General features: G+C 48.2%; 1 protein-coding gene across 3 annotated transcripts in view; it reads right to left on the bottom strand.

Annotated features, from left to right (window-relative positions):
• The window catches only part of LOC119442246 (V-type proton ATPase subunit H), a 48084-nt gene extending 27420 nt beyond the window's left edge, over positions 1 to 20664 (bottom strand). Inside the window, exon 1 of one of the 3 annotated variants that reach the window (XM_049661995.1) lies at positions 19762 to 20664. In XM_049661995.1, coding sequence (XP_049517952.1) covers positions 19762 to 20011 — 250 coding nt within the window. In that variant the 5' untranslated portion in view covers positions 20012 to 20664. Of the gene's footprint in view, positions 1 to 2046; positions 2253 to 19761 lie in introns of those variants that run through there. The other 2 variants (XM_037707049.2, XM_049661998.1) reach the window with 2 other exon arrangements.
• Positions 20665 to 22465: the final 1801 nt, after the last annotated feature.

Below are 22465 nucleotides of genomic sequence, written 5' to 3'. Positions count from 1 at the left end.
GTAAAAGTAGTCAATTAGATTTAAGCAATTGCTCAGTTACTTCCTTGAGGCAGTGATTGGTTACGGCGATCAAATACATTTTTGTATGAAGTAATTGTAGTTGGTTACATTTCTTACAAATATAACGTGTACAAATGTGATCCGAAAGGTATGAACCATGTTGGACATTTTGTCCTGTTGTGCCGTTAATCTATTGTCGAGCACTAGTAATAAGCCGCCGTGTTGAAATATCACTCGGACGATCTCGGCCAACTACGTACTCACCGGCAGCGTTGTGGAACCTGTGAATCGTCCTGGATATTTTTAGCGCGCAAGGCTAAACATAGATACAATTATCAAGAAACAACATGGATATAACGCTGTGTTTCTTGTCTCTCTATGTTTAGCCTCGCGCTGTGAGCGTATCCACTATCCAGGATGAGCCGCTAGTTTAGCCTAAACGTTCACCTTAATTACAGTGTACTAGAAGGTACACTGTACCCTAATTACTGTGAATCATGCTCCATATTATGCACTTATGGCGCCGCATGCAAGCCATTGCATTTTAGTGTGAACTGCGTTACAAGCGGTCATTATATCAAGTGCGGTGGACGCTATAAATAGTGTGACCATCAACGTGAAGCGCAGCGTAATTAACTAAAATTCTCTAATAATACATATATTTCAGGGTTACAAGTGCCGCAATTGATGACAGTCAGTGCTTCAAGCTTGTTCACCCAGCATGAATCCATAGACTAGCACCACTTTCGCGTCAGTCGTCTGCAATATACGAAATACCTTAGTGCCGCTAAATACAATGCATGCAGTGCTGCATACGCATCTCTTTTGGAGAACGTAAGGAAGGGCTTCCTGAGAAAATAATAAGCAGAAGGCCATTTCGCGGCAAGTTTAGGAACGCCCGTCTCGGAAGTGGTGCTAGTCTTCGCGGATTCTTATAAATATCACGGCTCGAGTGCTCTCTGATTGAACAAGTAGATTTCTGCAAGGCAGTTTCCGGAGCTATAATGGGGGCGCATACAATTCTTGTAGTAAGCGCAACGCGATAAAGGATGGAGTGGCTTCCGTGATAAAGTCAAGTGCAACAGCCAAACGCTGGCATGCGTAGTTCGCACTTCGTCTTCGCGTGAATTATGACCGGTGCCTTCACTAGCCGGACCAGCGTGCAACGTGGCGAAGTGCACTTACGAAATAGAGTCTACTGCTACGCGTCTACTGTTAATATTTATTAAAAAGTTTATTAGTCTGTGCAGTTAATTAAAGCGCTAATTGGCGATTGCCACGCAGCTATAGTGATTTCTGCCAACGCTATGGTATCTAGGACAGTAAGAAATGTACAATTTGTCTAGGAATCCCACATTTTTAAGTGGATCGAGATACCTCACACTTCACTGAAACAACCTATATAGTTACCGAAGGAGAAGCACGGCCTATATTTATTATTTCTAACAATGATTTTTTGCACAGATTGCACCCTGCAGCGATCGGGTATACCTGAAGTTAGCATGGGAAGTTTAATGCATACAGGCGCTCGCGTGTGATCATGATGGTCGGCGCCCGGCACTGGCCTCCCATCAGGACAGTAAACGATACATTGGCAGAGGTATTGGCCACCCTCGAACCATTCTCACGAGCAATAACACGAACAGCAAACCGAGGACCGTTGATGCAATAACTGCAAAGTGGTTTTCGAATGACGGTCTTGCAGGCATAAGCCTCGGAAAATACGAAATACCGAACCGCGCTTTCGTGCACGTTACAATTCGCGAATCACGAACAGGTCCATTGAGACATTCTTGGTTTGGTTCTGAAGAACGAGGTTATTCTAGCATGCTTTATGCATAGCCAGGCGCCCATAGCGCTATCGTGTTGAATGGAAAGAAAGGAAAGAATCAAAACAAGTTGGACGGGCAGCTCCGGTTTCCATACGACACGGTATGTGGTTGATTTGAAAACATGAAAAACCAATGAGCCGATTCCCGTTGCTCGTCAAGCCACACAGATGCGTCCCCACAGTGAAGACAGCAGGGAGAGCGCGCATGCACTTACGCTCGCTGGCGTTGTCGGCCCCTGTCGAACTACGGGGAGCGTGCATGGTGTGCGCAGAGCTTTCGGGAGAACTGCCCACCAGCAGGTGTAGGGTGGTCTTCAAGAGCGAGCTGAATGTGGAGCGCAGAATCGTGAAGCTGGTCGACGAACCAAGCAAGTGGCTATACCAGCACGGCAGACCGGAATGGCAGCCGTCTTCTTCTGCTTCTTCTTCGTGGCGTCTGTGGGTTCGCACGTGCCATTGCCCGCCAACAGTTTCTTCGACCTCGTTGTCTTTGTAGAATGAGGTCTGTTTGTTTCACTCGAAACACATTCCCAAACCTACACAAATACAGCAAAATATACCCACTGTAAGGAAGAAGAAGTGCGTCGTGTAGAGCTCCGCAGCCGAATCGCCAGCGCTACTGTAGTGGGGCTCGTGCTCGACGCTGTTCCTGGTGTGCCTGGCGAAACCTACGCTGTTGTGTCTTCCTGTCGGCGTCCTTCGTGCCGTCCACAGCCGTGCTAGACTTCTTTGTCATAATTGGTGGAGGTGCTGGGTACCACAAACATATCGCGGCATATGCCCCTGGTGCGGTGACACACGCCCTACACTCTTTCACATCTCGTGGGGGTGCGGGGGTAAACCTCAACACTTAAAGAAGCCTAGCACGTCATTTGAGCGGTGGGGGGTACAGCTGACCGGCGATACCCTGGCGGGACAAGAAGCTCTCGTCCAGCAAGTACGTCGAGCAGCCATGGCCAGTGGAGTCCTGGAATGAGGACACCACCCACTCGTCCTCAAGATCAACGACCTAGATGATCCAAATAAATGTTTCTCTCTCTCTCTCTCTCTCTCTCTCTCTCTCTGGCATGTTCCACAATGATGACGGCGCTATAGGGTGAACGAATAATTGCAGGTTCGAGGCGCTTGGTAGAGGAACATAACGAAGACCTCGTGACGAAGGTATACTCCTGGAGACTGAATGCTGTCTTCTTTCTCCCCTCACTTCCTTCGAAGGTGATATCTCGATTATTGGCCGATTCCCCACAGTAACGAGCCAAAGTTCCTAAGGTCACCATTATCATCATCTTGAACCGATCTCAACCACGTACTCACGAGCGTGGTCCGAACGTTCCGCGGCAACTAATACGCCACTAGAGCTGATCAGCACTTGGTCCTCCTTTAATTCTTCCCGAGCATGTAGTTCAAACCCCAGACGGTTCGACACCCCCGCTACAACTTTTGCCCCTTAGCAGTTTTCTCCAAGTTGATGAATTGCTTCTTCCGTTACCGTCTCCACTGGTCTCCCGGCAACCCTTTTTGACCTATCAAACGACCTCACTTGGAACTCTCACATTATTAACATTTTTTCGTCACCTAACAAAAGGCTGGGATTTTTAAAGCGTCACCTTCGCATAGCTCCGAAATACGTCAAGTTCCTTGCCTAAATAAAGCGCTTCTCAGACCAATGCCTCACTCAGCTGGAATCCGTATCCGGAATATTTAAAAAGAATGACCTTGAACGATTGCAAGGACGCGCAGCTAGGTTGATTCATTATTCCTACTTTTACGAAATCAGTGTATCATCTTTGAAAGCCAAAATCAACTTATCGCTTCGTTCTTATCGCCGTTGTATCGCTAGCCTCCGCTATTTTTTAAAGTTTTTCTACAGTGCACTGCATCACGCACTTTACGTCTTCTCCGCACGCATACATCACTACACACCGGCCATCTACATCAAGTTTCACGTCCACGTTCCCACACTACTATAGATCTCCTGCCTTATTTTTCTTCCGGGCAGCATATGACTGGAATGACCTTACCCACCAAATTGCATATATCAGTTGTCCACTGATGATCTTGCAGAAGCTAACACAACGTGTATTTTAACAAAACACCACCCCACCCCTTGTGCAATAGAACACCCAAATAGGGGCCCTTAAGGAAATAAAACTGAACTGAACTGAACAAATCGCACATTCTGGTAGACATCAGGTAGCGCGACGGAACGCCTACCGCGCCCTGTGTATACATATACGTATAACTTAGTCGTCACCTTGCTAACGAACGCTGCACTCGTCGTAATCGTTCAATACGTGGTGGTGGTGGTGGTAAACATGTATTGTTCGTGAGCCTTATGTAACAAAACTACTTGTGAGGGGCTCAGGAGCGCGTAGGGTGGCCGGGAGTTTGTGGCCCTCGGCGACCCTCTAAAGCCCAGTCCACCAGCCGTATTTGGTCGGCTGGGTTGAAGCTAGACAGCGCGGTCTCCCATCCCTCGACGTCGGTGAGTTGCCACTCAGAGGGCAGAGCTCAGGGCATATGAACATTATGTGATGAAAGTTGCCTCTAGGCGCGCCGCAGAGCGTACATTCCTGTCGTTATAGGTCTGGATGAACCAGAGCGAGAAAAGCTGGAGAGAGGAAGGTTTGTACCTGAAGCTGGCGTCAGGTAGTTTGCTGGAATTTGGTTTAGGATTTATGTGGGGGAGGATATGTCAACCGGATTTCGCGGTAGTGGAGGGTGATCTCATGATATGCTATCAATCTGTCTCTGGCATTATCCAGGTCATCGGACGGCGCGGCTCGGTTGACGGCTACTCGAGCGACGGAATGGGTCATCTCGTTGCCTGGATGGCCCACGTGCGCGGGCACCCAGATGAGCGTAATTGGTCTGAGGGGGTTCTGACAATTGAGAATTTTCCGTGCCGGTTCATGAACTCGGCCTTTGGAGCAGTTGCGGATTGCAGTTTTGGAGTCGCCAAGAATAACCTCGGCAGCGGTGGTGGACATGGCCAGGGCTATGGCAGCCTCCTCCGCCTCTAGGGACGTGCGTGCCTGTATTGTGGCTGCTGTGGTGTAACGAAGCTGATGTGACACTACACTAACAGCATAGGCCGGTTTGTGTGGGTATAGCTAGCGGCGTCGACACACACCGTGAGGTGGTCGTGCTGGTGTTGCTTGTAGAGGGCTTTTGCCCTGGCCTGCCTGCGCGCCTCGTGATGTACGGGGTGCATGTTTTTAGGCAAGGGGGGGATAGTGAGGCAGTTCTGTATGTCTGATGGTAAGGAACATGTTTGATCTGCCTCGAAGGTCGGGCTTAGTCCTAGTTTGTCCAGGATGTACCGTCCTGCGGTGGCAGAGGACAACCTCTCGATTTGGGCTGTGTGGTGGGCTTCCGTGAGCTCATAAAGTGTGTTATGTAGCCTCATGCGAAGGAGGCGCGCATTTGGCGTTTGCCTGGGGAGGTTAAGCGCTGTTTTATACGCTTAACGTAAAGGGCATCCACTTTTTCATTTTACGCCCGGGTGCGATGTAGATATGGGAACGAGTATACTACTCCGCACATGACAAAGGCCTGCACTAACCTTCTCAGGCTCTATCATCCCATTGTGTCTATTGGCTATTCGCCTGATCAGGCGCATACTGTGGCGCGTTCATCGCACGCTGCGTCGCGTGGTATCGGGCGTTCATTCCGCAACGCCCCATGGTGTGCGAGCGCCGGGCTTATGAGTGCTCAGGTTCAAACGCAGCTGAGATACCTTTACCTAATCATTTGCTGTATGCTTATGAGGCTGCCCGTCGTTGCCACAGTGCATGTAAAACTAAATAAATTAGAGAAGCGGAGGCTTCCCCACTCATTATACCTTATTGCGGAAAAGCCAACTTTAAAGATGCCTCTCACACACGTTCGGACACATTCGAAACCTCGCCATGCATGTTATCATACAAACCGTTTACACGACGTCGATAAAATTTCGTCAAGTCTGCTTCTCGGGCACATATTTGCATGTCGAGTTTACGTATACATGGGCATGATCAAGCGAGCCATGGGGCTGGGTAGGTCTGTCCGCTTTCACGGGTTAAGTTGTTGATTCGGACCAACCAGCTCCGCAAAGTGCACATTAGGCGCTGTCGGGTCGTGTTGGCGGTGATGCAGTGCGCCGATGAAGGCGTTGAAAGCGACCTTCTCAAATTTGCTCTTCTTGCCACAGCAATCTCTCGTCTTCTGGAGTAAGTTCATGTAAACGGGGTCGAGTCGGGGTTACGTCAACCTGACTTCTAACTCGGTCCGTTCCCGTCAGGTTGATGTAGATGAATAAACTACCAGACATATGTAGACACGAATCACTGGCCAAATTGAACGCATGCAACCACTACTGGGGTGTGCAGTGAGTCGCACAAAATAAGATGCCCCGTACGTGGTTCTCCGGCAAGATAGTATTGAGACATATACTGCGACGGACGAAGTGGCTATAATAATTTAACGGTTACGTGACCCAAACTATGTTACTCACTTAATTGCGGGGTTTAACTTCCTGAAACTGCGCAGTCGAGTTATTGGGGATCTAGCGGAGGGCTCCGGATTCATTTTTACCACCTGTGGTTCTTTAAACGTGCACTCAAAGCACGGCACACGAGCACTTTTGTTCCGCCCTCATCGGAATGCGGCCGCCGTGGCAGGGATCGCACCCACGACCTCGTGCTCAGCAGCACAAAGGCCATATAGCCACTGAGCCGCCGCGGCTGGTCTACCTGTTCCTCACTACCTCAGTGGTCTAGGCAAATGTGTTGAACCCGACTTGTCGCCTGCAGTTCTATTTGTGCCTCCTACGGCAGTCTTTTCCTATATAAAGCCTCTGAAGAAGCCCTTTCCGGCGGGAAATGGTGTGTGTAAAATCGATGTATTTCGCGGCATATTTTAGCGCGTATGTCTCGGGATCGCCCGTTAAATGTACATATTTTGAGCACTACATGGCTGACTTTCGCGTGTGCTGGTATAATTAAATAATTCGCTGAGTGATTTCCCGACTTAATTTGTATTTGCCTCGCAATTACCAGTCCGCTGCTGCAACAAATGGGACCCAGCCTTATAAAAAAGGAATATAGAAAGGGTCTTTTCGTTAACTCCAGTGACGGTGACAAGAACTGCATTTGGTCCTGAGAAACTGTGGCCCGGCCCTCAGGTCAAGTCGGTGGCTCCGCCCACTATGGCACCGGGAGGCGAAGTCCCGTTGCAATGTCGTGGGCCCTCTGGACTGCCTGGAGCTGAATGTGGTGCTTGTCGCTTCTGAGAAATTCCTGCCACCGTTCCTTGGTGGCAAGTGTGGAGTTTTCTGGGGCTGGGCACAGCCAGAACATGTGGTCGAAAGAGCATGAATCGGCTCCGCATTTGGGGCACGACTGCGGGAAGTCTGGGTCTATCCTGCTAAGGGACCGCGGAGTGGGGTAAGTGCGGATTTGTAGCATTCTGAGCGTGCAAGCTTGTGGTTTGTTTAGTTTTGGGTGGGGAGCAGAGAACCATCTCATTTCCAAGTGGTAGTGTGAGACGATTTCGTGAAAGGTATTTCTGGATGCAAGCCTCGTTACGAGGATGGCCGTTGTCGGCTTGCGCGGGTCGTGAAATCGCGCGCTAGCCGGAGAGCCCATTCGTTGGGGTTGCAGCCGTGCGGTTGAACCGAGTCCCCCAGGTGGGCTGGGAACCATGAAGTGTGGAAATATGGTTCCGTGATGATTTGGCGGAAATTAGTGAGCGTGCTGATCGCAATCCTATTCGCCCGTTTCGATACGCGCGCCGTCCTAAAGGGCCGAACGGCCGTACGCGAGTTCGAGTAGACGAAGAGGGGTTAATGTGCGCTGTGTACGGCCAGGGCGATAGCCGCCCCCTCCGCCTCGTGAGCAGAATTGGTGCGCACAGAGGCCGCATTAACCAGATTGCCTCGCGCGTCCACTACCGATAGGGCGAACGTGTCTTAAGGATTTAGTGCATGTCTTGTCTAAAAAAAAAAAAAAAAAAATCGGTATGTTATGAATGCGATCGGATATTTCGCATGAGCAGCTGTTCCAGAGCTCGGGGACGCCTTGAGTGGCACAGACCGAAAGGCCCAGTGACAACTGTGGCTGCTTGTGCGCGCAATTGCGCGCAGAGTGCACGGAGTCGATTAGCACTCGTGTACTTTTAATGGGCAAAAGTGTCAGGGGAAACAGAATTTGAGCGTCCATGTATCGTTACGCTGTACTGCAAAATCCTAAGTACAGTGCAGTATAAGTACGGATATAAAGTTTAGCACAGACGGAGTTGAAGAAGCAAAAATGAGATATACGTATACTCAATTTCATTGTCATGGGGCGATCATCATAGTCATAATTAATTGATCAAAAGGGGCTAATTCAAAGCCAAATGAAGCGCGGCCATTCGAAGCGCGGCTCTCAGAGCAGAAATATTTCTCCGCGTTCCTCTTCGCAGTCTTTAGAAGTAAGTAAACTTTTTGTCTTCACGAGTATACGTTGTTGTTGTGGCGCGGTCCTCTTCTGATGCCAATTGTGTCCAAGTCCGTTATTCTTCCCCCCACCCCTCCTTTTTTTCTTCTTCACCATACCCTTTCTGGCCATACTATTTTTCTCTGCTGCTGTTGAACGCTATGGTATAACGAGGCTACTTTCTTCCTGTCACGCACATCTCACATGGCGAATTATTCGAGGCGATTACGACAGTTCGTTTTGTGCCTGGAACGAAGAGCCGGTGTGCTCGCACTTTCTGGCGACGTCCTGTAGCCTCCGATGTCTGGGCTCGACCACCAGGCTTAAGTTACTACTCCGCACGACAATACACACATGTGGTAGGTCTACGGCACTGGCCGTTACAAAAACGAACAAGAAAAGCAAGCGTTGCTCTAGAGGCACTTGACCGCATACATCACAGTGCCGGCAGCACTCCTCTGGCCCGCATGTAAGTACACATATCGACAACAAACGCAGAGAATAAACAAACGCATAACAAGCGTGGAAAGTTTCCGTAAGGCATACTTTCAATGTGAACCCGCGTTTGTCAAAGAGGTTTTTGCGGCTACGCGCTGAAAGAAGAGGAATGGTCGTCGTCGCGAACACGTGGACCCCCATGACGCTCGCTTTTGACGGAGGAACACAGCGCGCACCGAGGTTCTTACCCTTTGGTCACTCGCGTCGACGATGCGTCCTGCCACGGTTGTGATCGCTGTGCTGCTGTATGCGCTACCTGCCCAATCATCGGAGGATGTGCTAGCGAATAAGGTACGTAAATGCGAAGGCCGATAAACCTATGCGCAAGGAGCTTGTGGCTTACGCATTAGAATTGGTGGTGGGAGACTTTGCGCTGTCGCACAAGTGCGAAAGAACCTCTATGCCCATGTTTCACCAGACTTCGCATCAGAATAACAAAAAAGAAAGAAAGAAATAAAGAAAGAAAGAAAGAAAGAAAGAAAGAAAGAAAGAAAGAAAGAAAGAAAGAAAGAAAGAAAGAAAGAAAGAAAGAAAGAAAGAAAGTTAGTCTTGGCAACGACGACGGTAAATCCAAGTAGAATAACAAACGAGGAGTTGGCCAGCAATTAATGTTTCTTGAGTGTTTATACTTGGGAATGCCGCCTATATATGTTGGCTCTGCTGCGTCGCAAGTGCTGAGACATCACCTTTTGGAGCCGGAAGAATGTTTTGCTCGTGACTGCCAACGAACTACACTAGTAAACTTACCTATACCTAACCATGCGCACGAATGCCAACTGGCCACTAAAAAGGCCACGTGGACACGTCTACTACGCAGGCTACGTCCTGAATTGTATTTAACAGCAGCTCCTATGTAAATACGTGGAATGGAGAAATCGTTTTCCTCGGTATCCACCGCATGCACCAATTTTGAGGAAGTTTGCTGCATTTAAAAAGGGTAAGTTAAACTGTATACCGACTGCAGGAAGCAGGTTCTTTATTTAGGCCCGAAACGTGCTCCTCCGGTCGAACTATCCGCCTTTCTTTCCATTAGACTTCTCTCTCTGGACCGCTGTGCAAGACAGAAGCCTGCATCTAATAATACATCTAATGCGGACAAAATTGGTGTATTATACACCGCTCTAAAACATACTGCTAGTTTGTTAGTGTAGGACCTTTGCAACCCCACTGTAAACAGTGTAACAATTTTACGTGAGCTGTAAATTCGAGTCACAGTTGTCCACCCCGGGTGCACTAACAGATGCAATTCACTGAACTGAGACATCTGTTTTTATTGCACAGTTACTGACTTGTATACTGTGTGCTTCGATTTGTGTGAAACTTCCCAATTCATGGCAATTTGCAAAACATTGAGGCCATAAAAAAATTCTGCTTCTATACAGACGGTAGAATTTTGCTTTCGCTTTTAAATACAATTATAACTTTAATTCAAATCGGCTCACTATAGTTATTTAACGAAGGCGTTTACGCGTTTCCCTAGAAGTTGAGCAGGAAAATTAGAGTTGACCCCGAGCTAAAGCTTCCTCTTAATTTGAAATAGTACGCAGGGAAGCATACGTGGTGATGAAGTCGCTAGCACTTCATTAGTTCTGATGAGTGTGCTGCATTTGTGCTGCACTTGGCTGGATGAGCGCTGCACTTGCACCCCTATCATACTTTTTTTTTTCATAAATCGAGCGTTCGTCCTTTTTGAGCACGCCCTCGCTGGTTTCCGTATTAAAAACACAGGCATTGAACGATACGTGCAAACCATATAGAGAAGGTCGCGAGAAATGCGCACCGCATAAGTCACAAGCCGAGCCATGCAGCTGTGCCTACATACATTGTCAAATTCCGCCATATTGTCATATTTGGTATAATGGCGGCTTCTTGAGCCAATCAGAAAGGCCGTAGCTGCTCTCTGTGCCAATCAGAGCTGACCAGATTACAAATTCGACAATATGGCGGAACTCGACAATGTCTATAATAGAACCTCGGATTACGACGAGTCTGGTAACGACAATGCCCAAGGCATCAACTCGCCTTTTTCCCTTCGTGAATTACATGCCGCCATGCAGAGCTTAAAACGGAACACTACCCCTGGAGCAGATGGAATCACGTGCGCAATGTTGAGAAACTTGCCAGATAATTATCAAGAGGCTCTGCTGGAACATATAAACAAAGCATGGGAACAAGGTGTAATTCCAAAACAATAGAAAGAGGAAGTAGTAATACCAATTCCTAAGACAGGAAAATCATCCGACAAAGTATCCAATTTTAGGCCCATATCATTAACCTCCTGTTTAGGAAAATTAATGGAGAAGATGGCTTTAGAACGTCTTGAGTGGCACCTGGAAGGCCTTCAACTTTTACCCGAGACAATGATAGGCTTCAGAAAACATGTTAGCACTCAGGACGCTATGCTGAGGATCAAAAACCAGGTGTTCGATTTACCAAGTACAGCTCAGCTAAGAACAATCGTAGGGGTCGATATGCAACAAGCTTTTGATAGTGTCACCCACCGCGCAATTCTAGAAAACCTCAAGGCGACTAAACCTGGGCCTAGAGTATACAACTATGTTAAGGACTTCCTAAGTGAAAGGACGGATAAAGTGAAACTTGATGAATATGTGTCACCTAGCCATCCAATCACGCGCGGAACACCCCAAGGTTCTATTCTCTCGCCGACTTTATTTAACATTGCGATGATGAAGCTACCCGCATTACTAGAACAAATACCAAACCTAGAACATAATCTGTACGCCGATGATATAACTATTTGGTGCTGTCGAGTATCACCAGGATGGCAAGAACAGATTATTCAATGTGGATTAGATACTATACGTGACTACGCCGAAACACTAGGGCTAGAATGTTCCCCTCAGAAATCAGAATATATTGTCATTAGTGAAGACGTTAGCAAGCGAGCCGAAGGATATAAAAATTTAATCAAACTTCGAATGAAAGACGCAGTCTTACCCCGCAAGAATACCATAAGAATCCTCGGTTTTTTTCTACAGGACAATGGTACAGCATCAACATGGGTGCAGAAGCTGACCGTACAACTGGAACAGATCATTGCAATGATACGTAGAATAACTAGACAAAGGAGAGGAATGAAAGAACATGAACTTCGTAAGGTTATAGAAGCCTTGATCTTTTCTAAGGTAATGTACTATCTACCATACGCCAAGATAACCAGCACTCAGCGCAAAAAGATAGACATTATAATTAGAAAGTGTGCTAGACTTGCCCTGGGAGTTCCTAAGTTTGCACCTAACCATAAAATTGAAGCAACCGGCCTCTTTAACTCACTAGAAGACAGAATAGACATGCACAATCAAGCACAAGTACAGAGACTTAAATCATCTTATCAGGGTCGACGAATACTGAATAGATTGGGATACGAAACCGCTAACTTACCCCCAATTCCCCCGAAACTACCACCATTGGGATGATCTGCCAAGGATAACCGTAGATCCCATTCCAAAAAATATGCACCCGGAAAAGAACCGAAATAGGCGCTCAAAAAGAACAAGTGTAATGCAGAGGACAGAGGATAAAAGCACGTACTATACAGATGCCAGTCATAATGCCGAAATCAGCAAAGCAGCGGTCGTGGGCCATGACTCGACGCTTGTGAAAAATTACTTACGAGTTCCAACGCCTCACGACGCGGAATTGCTGGCATTAATGCTCGCCATAACGGAAATGACACACACATATGACACGATCACAATCCGAACAGACAGTCAAAGCGCTTGCAGAGACATTCAAAATGATGACCTTCCTTACCACATACGCACAAAGCTCCACATGTACATGCATGCTCACCCCCTTCTACGCATACGCATACAATGGGTTCCAGGCCATCAAGGATTGCGAGGAAATGTAAGAGCACACCAGCTCACCCACGCAGAAAATCCGGGACCTCCTATCCTTTGGCCTGTTGAAGATACTTACAACCCCAGAAAAGAGCAGAAGATGCAGCGGAAAGAAAGGATACATATATTGAAGTCTCGCAGGGAAGCATCAACAATTCTCAACACACCATCCTACACGCATTCGAGAGAGGACGCCTCAATCATACGAAAAGCACAAACACACACATTACTCACACCACACTATACGCATTATATTAACAGGGACCCATGCTGCCCCACTTGTAAACAGTGCGGGGCCTATCCATCAAATAAACACATCTTGTGGGAGTGCGCTGCAAACGCCATCTTCAAAAAGACAATACTTTCCAAATTACCACACAACCAGCGTCCTGGCAGCTGGGAGGAGTGGCCCCCACGAAGGTTGGAAAAACTATGGTGGCCGCTTCTGGTGCAGCACGTCAAGAACGTTCTGGGCCAGGAGGCATGAGCCTACCAGGAGGCCCGGACTTGGGCTTTAGTTCCTTCGGGGCTAATAAATGTTATTTCTCTCTCTCTCTCTCTCTCTCGGGTCCATGTTGGGCCGACTTATTGAGAAAGAAAAGGCGAAGTGTTCACGGAGAGTTGGCCTGCGAAGGCTGGCTGCGCGACGTAGGAGCTCCCTCGTATAGTTGACTTCCTTCATTCATGCACATATGTCGCTCGCGCAGTGGGACACCCTGGAGAACAGCCGCCTGAACCTTTCCTCGCGGGGCCTGACGCTTATCGATGGCGACATAGCGGTGCGCACGGCGGACTGGCTGGACATGATGGCTGTCGCGGATGCCGACAACGCGTCCTCCGGAGACGACGACCAGCAGCAGCAACGCAAGGGCACGCCCTTCTTCTGGAGGCGGTGGCCACGCAGGACCGTCTACTACGACTTCCATTCGTGTGAGTATATGCTACGTCAAGGGCTGCCGGCGTGCGCCGCGTGTCGTTGAACTCGCTATCCTCGGTGACGCGTTTAGGCTTCATCGTGTTGCCTTGGGCGCCAAGCAGTAACGCGAAAGAATTGAACAGACAACGGTACCATGCATGCTGTCTCTGTCCTCCGTGTTCTTGGTTGGTGCCTAAGACACCATGATGAATCTGTATGGTATATACCAACTAAGCGAAAGTTCAGTTCTTATTCTGTGACTTCGGTGACACAATCTTGAATATATCCAGGGCTATGTGTTGACACTACTGCCACATCTTCAAACAGCGTGAGAAGGCTATGGGGGAGAGAAAGGTATGCTGAAAGATCTGTGCAAACTCTAAATTGCATACATCAAGAACGGCGTCATCTGAGACAGAACGCTTAAAGACCGACAATGATATCCAAACGCAGAATTTAGGTCATGCTAGAGTCATCACATAGATCGCTCAAGTGTGCAGAAATTTGCGTGATCCCCGTTTGAAACGTTGAATTCGTTGGCTGCCGCCAGCTTTGCCACGGTTCATTGCTACATCGGTAATTTAATTACATGATTTAGGATATTGCCTCACACTATTTAACTCTCTCACCAGTATGCACACAATGTCTACTCGTTTCCTGCAAAGTATCAAACAGAGAAGTTCCTTGGTCATGCCGTGGCGATCGTGTCAAAATTGCCTACTGATTATTGCTCTATATGCGGGTGTTGATGTTCACACTGTCACGTGCACGCGTCGCGCGTGCATGTGACGACCCTGGCACGAGTGACGCTGGACACAGTAAGAGACCCTGTTGGAACCCTTAGCCACACCGTGACTGTTTGTTCATCACCAATGAGTTGGTCCCTGTCATCTTTTATCCCATATTCGATGACGGTACAAGTTCGTCATGTCGGATTCCTAAACAAACTTGTTTCCAAATAGTCTAATACCCTATAGACCGTTTAACTTATTACGAACATAGGCCCTGCACGGCTTCCGGTTTTGCCCACTGACGTATCTGCTGAATGTGACAGGCAAAGAAGCAACCAATGCGTTAAAACATAAGCCCTCAGATTTGCACCACTTTTCCCCTTTATATACATAACCATAGCTTTGCAAGTGCAATTTCCAGTGAGTTACACGAAAAAAAATGTAAGCATTGGCCTTGAGGCATTATGCGTCATTCTTTTATTTGAAAACGTAAAAAGAGACTTTCCGTACACTGAAACAACTTGTAAACATGCTTTTTGTTCCCGCGTAGCAGACTGGTAAGGCACGTGACCGGAAGCTTCTTGGAGGCGGCACGCTCGCTGCTGTTATCGCGAGCATGAAACCGTCTATATATATTAGACAGGGGAATCACGAAAGAGATACTGCAAAAAACGTAAGCATTTACATAAGATTAAAATAAACAATTTTGTTATAATTTCAGCGATGTTATTCAGGCACGTGCATTTCAAAGTCCTACATAATTGGGTACAAAATGTGGTTATTCTGCTTTTGCTCTCGTACAGATCAAGCCGTTATTTCAACTCGTGCAAACAAGACGTTATTCGTGCAACGCAAGACGTTATTTGAGAACATATTTAGAGGCTTTGCACCACGTTCTCCGGTACAGCGGCTTGCTGAGCACCAAAAGGGCTACAGTACACCGTGCCGTGAAACAAACAAGCAAGCAAGCAAGCAAACAAGCAAGCAAGCAAGCAAGCAAGCAAGCAAGCAAGCAAGCAAACAAACAAACAAACAAACAAACACACACAAAAACACAAAAAAAAACAAAGAGAAGAAAAGAAAAACGTTCGTAAAAGTTAAAGTTGCCTCACAGTGAGTTCGTCGAACTGAAGCAATTTTTCTTATAGGGTCCAATGTGACGCCCGCGGAGAATTTTAGACGACATCGTTCAAATACAACTTTGTTCAAGTGAAGTTCGCTGAAGCGCTATTTCTGCGTGGCAATAATCGCCAGAAAAAACCGCGAGAAGTCGTGCCCCATATGCAAATGAAGGCCTTAGGCACATATACAACCCATGGAGTACAGCATACGCTATTTTATATTATTCCGTAACATCTGTAATACTCGCAACTCGACTCCTTGTCGTGCCGTGTAGTTCCTATCGTACACGTCACGACGTTACTAATATATGGAACCGTGAAATGTCAACTTGTCATTGCTACTTCACGTGTTATATATATATATATATATATATATATATATATATATATATATATATATATATATATATATATATATACGCATCCCCTCACCGTGCTACAACCCAGATATGGTGACAACGATGTCGTCAGCGCGTACATACATCGTTTTGTTTTTTGATGGTGGACGCTTTTCATCATAGTATCATGCACTGTTATAACTTGTCGCTCGGTGCCAGACGCTCCTGTCGTGCGGTCACCTTTATTGTTTACGCAGCTTCTCGACGTGCTATAGTACCCTGAGATGGCGGCCACGGTGACGTCAATGAAAACCATCTATATATTTTATTATGGAACTCAGGTCGCCGCGACCGCCATATAAGCGCACCAATAGAGCCTTGCTGATCAGATCCGATTATCTCACATTTATCGACGACAATGCTGCGGAACCTGTGAAATCGGCCTCCGCGAAAGGTGATGTTCCGTGCCTACGCCTGGAACAGCACACGGTGACGCCGTTAATTCTGAAGTCAAGCGCACTGGATATGGGTTTCACTTCAGCATAGCGTTTCAATACAACCGCGCACCAGCGCTGTTTGAGTAAGGAAAAAGACAAAGAATGAATGAATTGCAGAGACAGCGACGCGTCTACGCTGACGAAGGAGTGGGAGGCACCTTGCCTCGGTGTGACGCACACACGCGCGCTCCATGCAACGTGGTCCATGACACAGCTGAGGTGCAGCTGTGCGTCGGGCAAACACACGAGCGGGCTGCATGCATATGTAGTTATAGTCGATCCGCCGCCGGCGGCATTAGACCCCGTTTCCGAGCTGGATGCATTCAGACACAGACAAAAGGAATGGAGAGACGGTCACGTGATAAAAAAGAGAGGGAGATAAATTTGGGGAGAGGAGTGAATTCGGATGGCGAGAGCACGCGAGCACTGCCGAATCTAGTTAACATCAACGTGAAATTGAGAGAATCCACTGACCAGTCAGGCGCCAGGAAGTGACATTCTCTCGCATTGTAAACATAATACTGCGAGAGCGAGAGAGAGAGAGAGAGAGAGAGAGAGAAAGATGAGACAGGAAACAATGGAAATGGCATGGATGTTAATCAGGCGGACGTGCTGTCGCGGCTACCATGCACGGGGAAGAGGAATACAGAGATAACTCTTGCTTACAATGTGGCAAGCATAGCAACAGAAAAACAGAAGGAAGCAGGGAAAAAAAAGAAAAAGAAGAGGTAGTTCACGCACACAGCAGATGATATATGACGAATGTTTCCGGTCATGGTAAGACAGGAGACACTGTCCAGAGAGAAGACATCGCTGTTTGAGGAGCAACACCGGCGAACGAGCCGACGCCTTCCACCTTGTGAGGGAGTGCACATCGCTGACGCAAAATTGTAACCAAGCTGCCCGCAACCCTTCGCTCCTCGAGTTTCCAATAATGGACGAGGCCAGGAGGGAAACCACAGATGCAGGATGAGAGAGAGAGAGAGAGAGAGAAAGAAAGAAAGAAAGACAGAAACGTTTAATTAGCGCAAACACGAGAAATGCAGGAATATAATCCCGTACACCTTTGCTAGGAAACACTGACGCTATAGCGTCAGTGTTTCCTGCTGCGGTCCTACAGAATTTCGTATCGTTCTGAACATATCTGAACGGACATACGGTAGGATTGCAGTCTGTGCAACTTTACCACAAGTCGGTACGCATTGCCGTGCAATTCATTCGACCGAACCGGTTCGGACTTATAAGCTTTTCTTGCTAATACTGAGTGTGCGCGTATATAAACCCGTTCCACGAAGGTGTACGTAAACACAAATCTGGAAGCATACCCCAAGAATTAGTTCTTTTTCTTTTTACATCCCTCGTATGGGCGGCGACACATATGAACATGCTCGCGATATGGGCATGTCGCGCTGCCCAGGCGGCGCTACGGTAACGCCGGTCAACAGAGCCCTCATGCCGCGCTCATCGGTTTCGGCTATAGTACAAAACGCGAAGCCTTGCTGGTATACCCTGTAAGACGCCGCGGTAGATCTGCTCGTCTGAGCTTCGCTGCGGCGTGAAGTTTGGAGAAAATGGTGCATGGGAGGCTTTGTAGCACGCCTTCCATCGCTAACCAGAGGAAAGCGATGTGCCGAATGCGTGCACAGCGCACGACGCAGTTTCGACGCTGCTGCTTGCGAGTGTGTCTACCGCTCAGGTCGCGCGAAGTCAAGCTGCGACGGCAGACTGTTGCAATATTTGTCTATTCGCTTAACGCAGATCAGCTGCATGAACCATGACCCCTGAACGATGGAGTAATCAACTAATCAAACTATAGTAGAAAAATTAATAAGCTGCATGCGTTAACTCCGTGACTGAGCTTGGCCAATTCTGGTTCGTGTTGACGCTGAGACTGACCTGCTTAGGCTGCAAAAGCACATTTCCAGACATGGCCATCGGTAAATATCGCGATTGAGTGTCTGTAGTCTTAGCGCTAACGTGCAGTAACTTTGCCTATGGAGAAAGAACGATGAAGCAGCAATTTGTTGTCATTCATTTGTTCGCAGCAACATGTAATGTGACAACGGATGTTTAAACGCCACCTTTTATGTAGGGTCCCCAATAATTCATACTGTAACTGACTCTGCACCACGTCAGTCGATCAATTTTGGTTCGATTGTCCTCGGCAACGTGTTCTGATACAGTTTCAACCGCCTCTATATACTTTTGCCTAATTAACGTTATCGGCTTCACCATCAGAAATTCCTTGAAGTGCTGTAAATTTCTTTACGTGGCAGTTTTATAATAATAATAATAATAATAATAATAATAATAATAATAATAATAATAATAATAATAATAATAATAATAATAATAATAATAATAATAATAATAATAATAATAATAAAACACCATCCGCAGTTTTGTACGGTCAAGCGAAGAACGGATCGCACTCTTGACCAAGTGATCGACAGGCTACTCTCAGCGAACGCTTAGAGTAGCTTGCTGAACACCAAAATAAGATATGAAGCCAGAACACACAAATAAAGCAAGCCGGACAGGCTGTGAAGCCGGGTGACAGCGTAACTCCATGCGGAGAGCAGCGACTTGTACGACCCGGCCAATTTTGTCGCTCGCCACAAAGTATAGCAGCACGGTGTGTTCAAACCTCCAGAGTGTCAGGCCCATGGCTCTAATGGCAATTCACTACACAACAATAACGGCGGTGACGACGCTTGGGGACCGCGCGCTGCTCGGCGTATATAGTCGATGGGTCCCGACGTTTCAATCACTTTTCGAGGGTGAGAACTACGCACAGAACTCAAAACAAGGCACAAAACGAGCCGGACCGGTACGCTGCGGCGTCTTTTTTTTTTTTTTTTTAACTACCCAGCCAACTTCGTTATCCGCCACAAAGTGGCAGCTACAGTGCGTTCAAAACTCCAGCCCGTCAGCCCCACAGCCCTGCAACAATGCTGCCGGCGGCATGCAGTCACGCGGTTACGGAGCAAGAGGAAAGGACTCGGAGAGTCTTTCATAGCAGCACGGAGAGTTCTGCTTCTGCACAATCAAACACCTGTTCTTCACCATGCCGGCTCTATAAATAAAGTTTATTTCTTCTTCTTCTTCACATGATAAAGGTGACGTACGTATGAAACCACCGATGTACATTACATAGACGCAAAACACGCGCACAGCGCACTCGAACACACACAAATACAGACGATTACCCGAGAGGCGGCAATGACATATGTGTCGCTATCTCATGCCCTGCTTGAGATAGTGTGACTTGGGTGCGGTTGTATGACTGCAACCACAGCGCACATCGTCTAAAGGGACATCGCGCTGAGATGAAAACAGTCATTGCAGACTCGTTTGATATATTGTAACTTGACAGCGACGCGAAGGGCCGCCACCGCGTTTTCACAACAACAGCATCCATGCACCAAAACTAAAAGGGTCCATACTCCAAAGCAGGCAAGCTTGCATGTAATATAGGAGGCTGAATGGCGTGGCCACGTGTACGCACCTACGCTTTTTTTGTCCTCCTGGTCCTGGTCCTCGAGGTGCTTGATGACCAGCTCGGCCATAACCGAGGCTCGCCGCGACTGCCTCGCCTGATGGAAGAAGGCCTCGGGAGGCCCGGTCACCTTGTCCAGTTCGATGTCGCTGTTGCGCCTCTCGTACGAGCCCCCGCCCACGGGGCTTAGTCGGTCACGCTTCCGGTGGTGCTTGCCGTGGCCGCCGCCGCTGCCGGTCTCCATCTTCCCGCGAGGCATGTCTTCTACTTGACGCCCTCTTGCCTTTCTAAGGACACACACAGACGCTCTAGTCGGCACTTTTACGCGCTGCACACCCAAGGGACACCGATTGGAGAAGAATTAACGGAAGCGAAAGCTTAGACTGAAATGCGGAGATCAGATTGGCAGATTGAGCTCAGCTTCTAGTCCCGCTGTGTTCGTCGACACGGAAACTGCTGTGAACCACGGTGCGAGCGTCCCAGCAATCACTGACTTGGGCGTCCGAAGAAAAGAAGAGGGAGACCCGATGTTGATGGCGAGTGGCTGACACTTCGTCGACCCTTTTTTGAACGACACAGTGCGTCACAGACTATATAGGAGATAGGGATCTCTACAGGTTGCGAAGCGTGCGAGGAGCCGTGCAGCACCGACGGGTAAACCTGCACGAACAGCAGTTGCGTAACGTTTAAAGCACCGTGTACCGACGAGAGGCTTCTGTCAGCAACTCCCTTTATAGCCAATACAGCAGTTCATCCCACTTCTCCTGGCTGACTGTATACACCTATACAAACTAACCGCAGCCTATACAGTTAAGGCTGAGTGTCAATTTCTCTCCCCTTTACCTGATCGTGCGTGGTCGTGAGAAACGCGCGTTATGCACCGAGCCGGCGGCGACCGAAATCGACGGTGTTTGAAGCACGTGAGCCGGCAGTCCTCGGAAGCCGCGCATTCGCTGCCTGCTCGGCGGCGTTGTATCAGGAACAAGGGAGGAAGAAGCGAGGAGGAGGGCGACAGTAAAAAGCATCCATGGTAAAAAGAGTCCGAGGCCCGGTCGCGCGCGGTGTTTGCCGAGCAGACTGCGCTCCCCGCCGGTGCAGCGCCGGCGAGAACGGCGCGAGCGTACAGAGAGCGGGACGAGGAAAGAGAGAAGGCGTAGCGCAAAGTGCGTACTTCGAGCCTTGTGGATGCGCTTGGCGCGAGCCTGGTCGCGTCACGAGATGCGCCTGCACCGTAGAGACAGATTTTCGAGCGTTTAAACGCATTCGAACGCGTCTTGTGTGCTGGCAGGTTGACGCAGCTGGCTGACGTTCCTGCTGGTATAATCGTGAGAAGCGGGCTTGACGTCTCACTAATACGGAAAGAAAACTGACGCTGCGGTGAAAAGGTTAACGTCGCTAACTGTGTGTAGCGACTCTTATAGAGACGCGAGCGTTCCCGCTGAATCACTTTCCTTAACAGCAGACTAAATTCGCGGCGGCTGCAGGGGAGGAAACAGCGTTTTCCTCGGGCGGCCGCGGGTGTGACGCTTGATAAGGGCCGTGAGCTGCGACCAATTAACGTAGATTAATCAATCAATCAGCAAAAAATGCAATTTCATTAGGCGCCAAGCATAATGACTTAAACCAGACATCGTGCTACGTACGACTCTTACCGTGATCATCTTCTTCCAATTCCACAAAAGAAATCGGGAAGTTTCGAAGAAGAGAAAATCAGAAACAGGGCGGAGAAACAAATGACTAATTGTGGCTAAATATGAAGAAATGAAAGGGTGGTGCCTTTGCTCCCTTTTCCGCAACCAGCAGGCAACCAGCTGAACCACTGAATTTCAGTGGCCTCAATTCTCTGCGTGTAAGTTTCCAGCGTCGTGCCTGTCACACGGTGACAAGTGAGATCCACGTCCGTGCGATGCTCATTTTCAAGTGTCGTGCGAGCATCATAATTGCTTGGCTGTAATGTGACTAGGCTGTACGCATCCCCTGATAGGTCACTGGGACCAGATCAGCATGTTAGGTCGTTCCCTGATATACGTATATGCGAAGACGTGGACAGCCGTACCTGCCTGCATGACGATTTTCACAAGGGAGGAAAGAAAATGTACGTGTTGGAGCATAGGAGGCTATGGTTGGAGAGTACCACGGCCTAACTGCGATACGATAGTATCGTATATACTATCATCATCATTATAATCATCATCATCATCACCAGCCTATATTTATGTCCACTGCAGAACGAAGGCTTCTCCCTGCGATCTCCAATTAGCCCTGTCTTGCGCTAGCTGATTTCAACATACGCCTGCAAATTTCCTGACTTCGTCACCCCACCTAGTTTTCTGCCGTTCTCAACTGCGCTTCCTTTCTCTTGGAACCCATTCTGTAACTCTAATGGTGCACCGGTTATATACCGTGCGCATTACATGGCCTGCCCAGCTCCATTTCTTTCTCTTCATGTCAGCTAGAATATCGGTTATCCCCGTTCGTATATAGGAAGAGTAAAAGACTACCCTCACAGTCTATCGCAAAGGTCTGAAGACAACAGCTCTTGTCTCCGGAACGTCTGCACCTTTGACGGTGGGTTTGAAGTTGGTTGCCCGATTGGTTGCAGCAGTCGCTTTGCAAGCGTTTGCTGCAGCAAACGCTTGCAAAGCGACTGGTCTCAATCGAGCGCTGCGCCACAAGGCACAGTGCCTTGTGTGCTTCGGCAAAGAAAACGCTA

The sequence above is a fragment of the Dermacentor silvarum genome, chromosome 2, assembly GCF_013339745.2.
Source record: "Dermacentor silvarum isolate Dsil-2018 chromosome 2, BIME_Dsil_1.4, whole genome shotgun sequence".
NCBI lineage: Eukaryota > Metazoa > Arthropoda > Arachnida > Ixodida > Ixodidae > Dermacentor > Dermacentor silvarum.
Note: the sequence above shows the minus strand (reverse complement) of the source record. Positions and strands in the feature narration are given on the sequence as shown.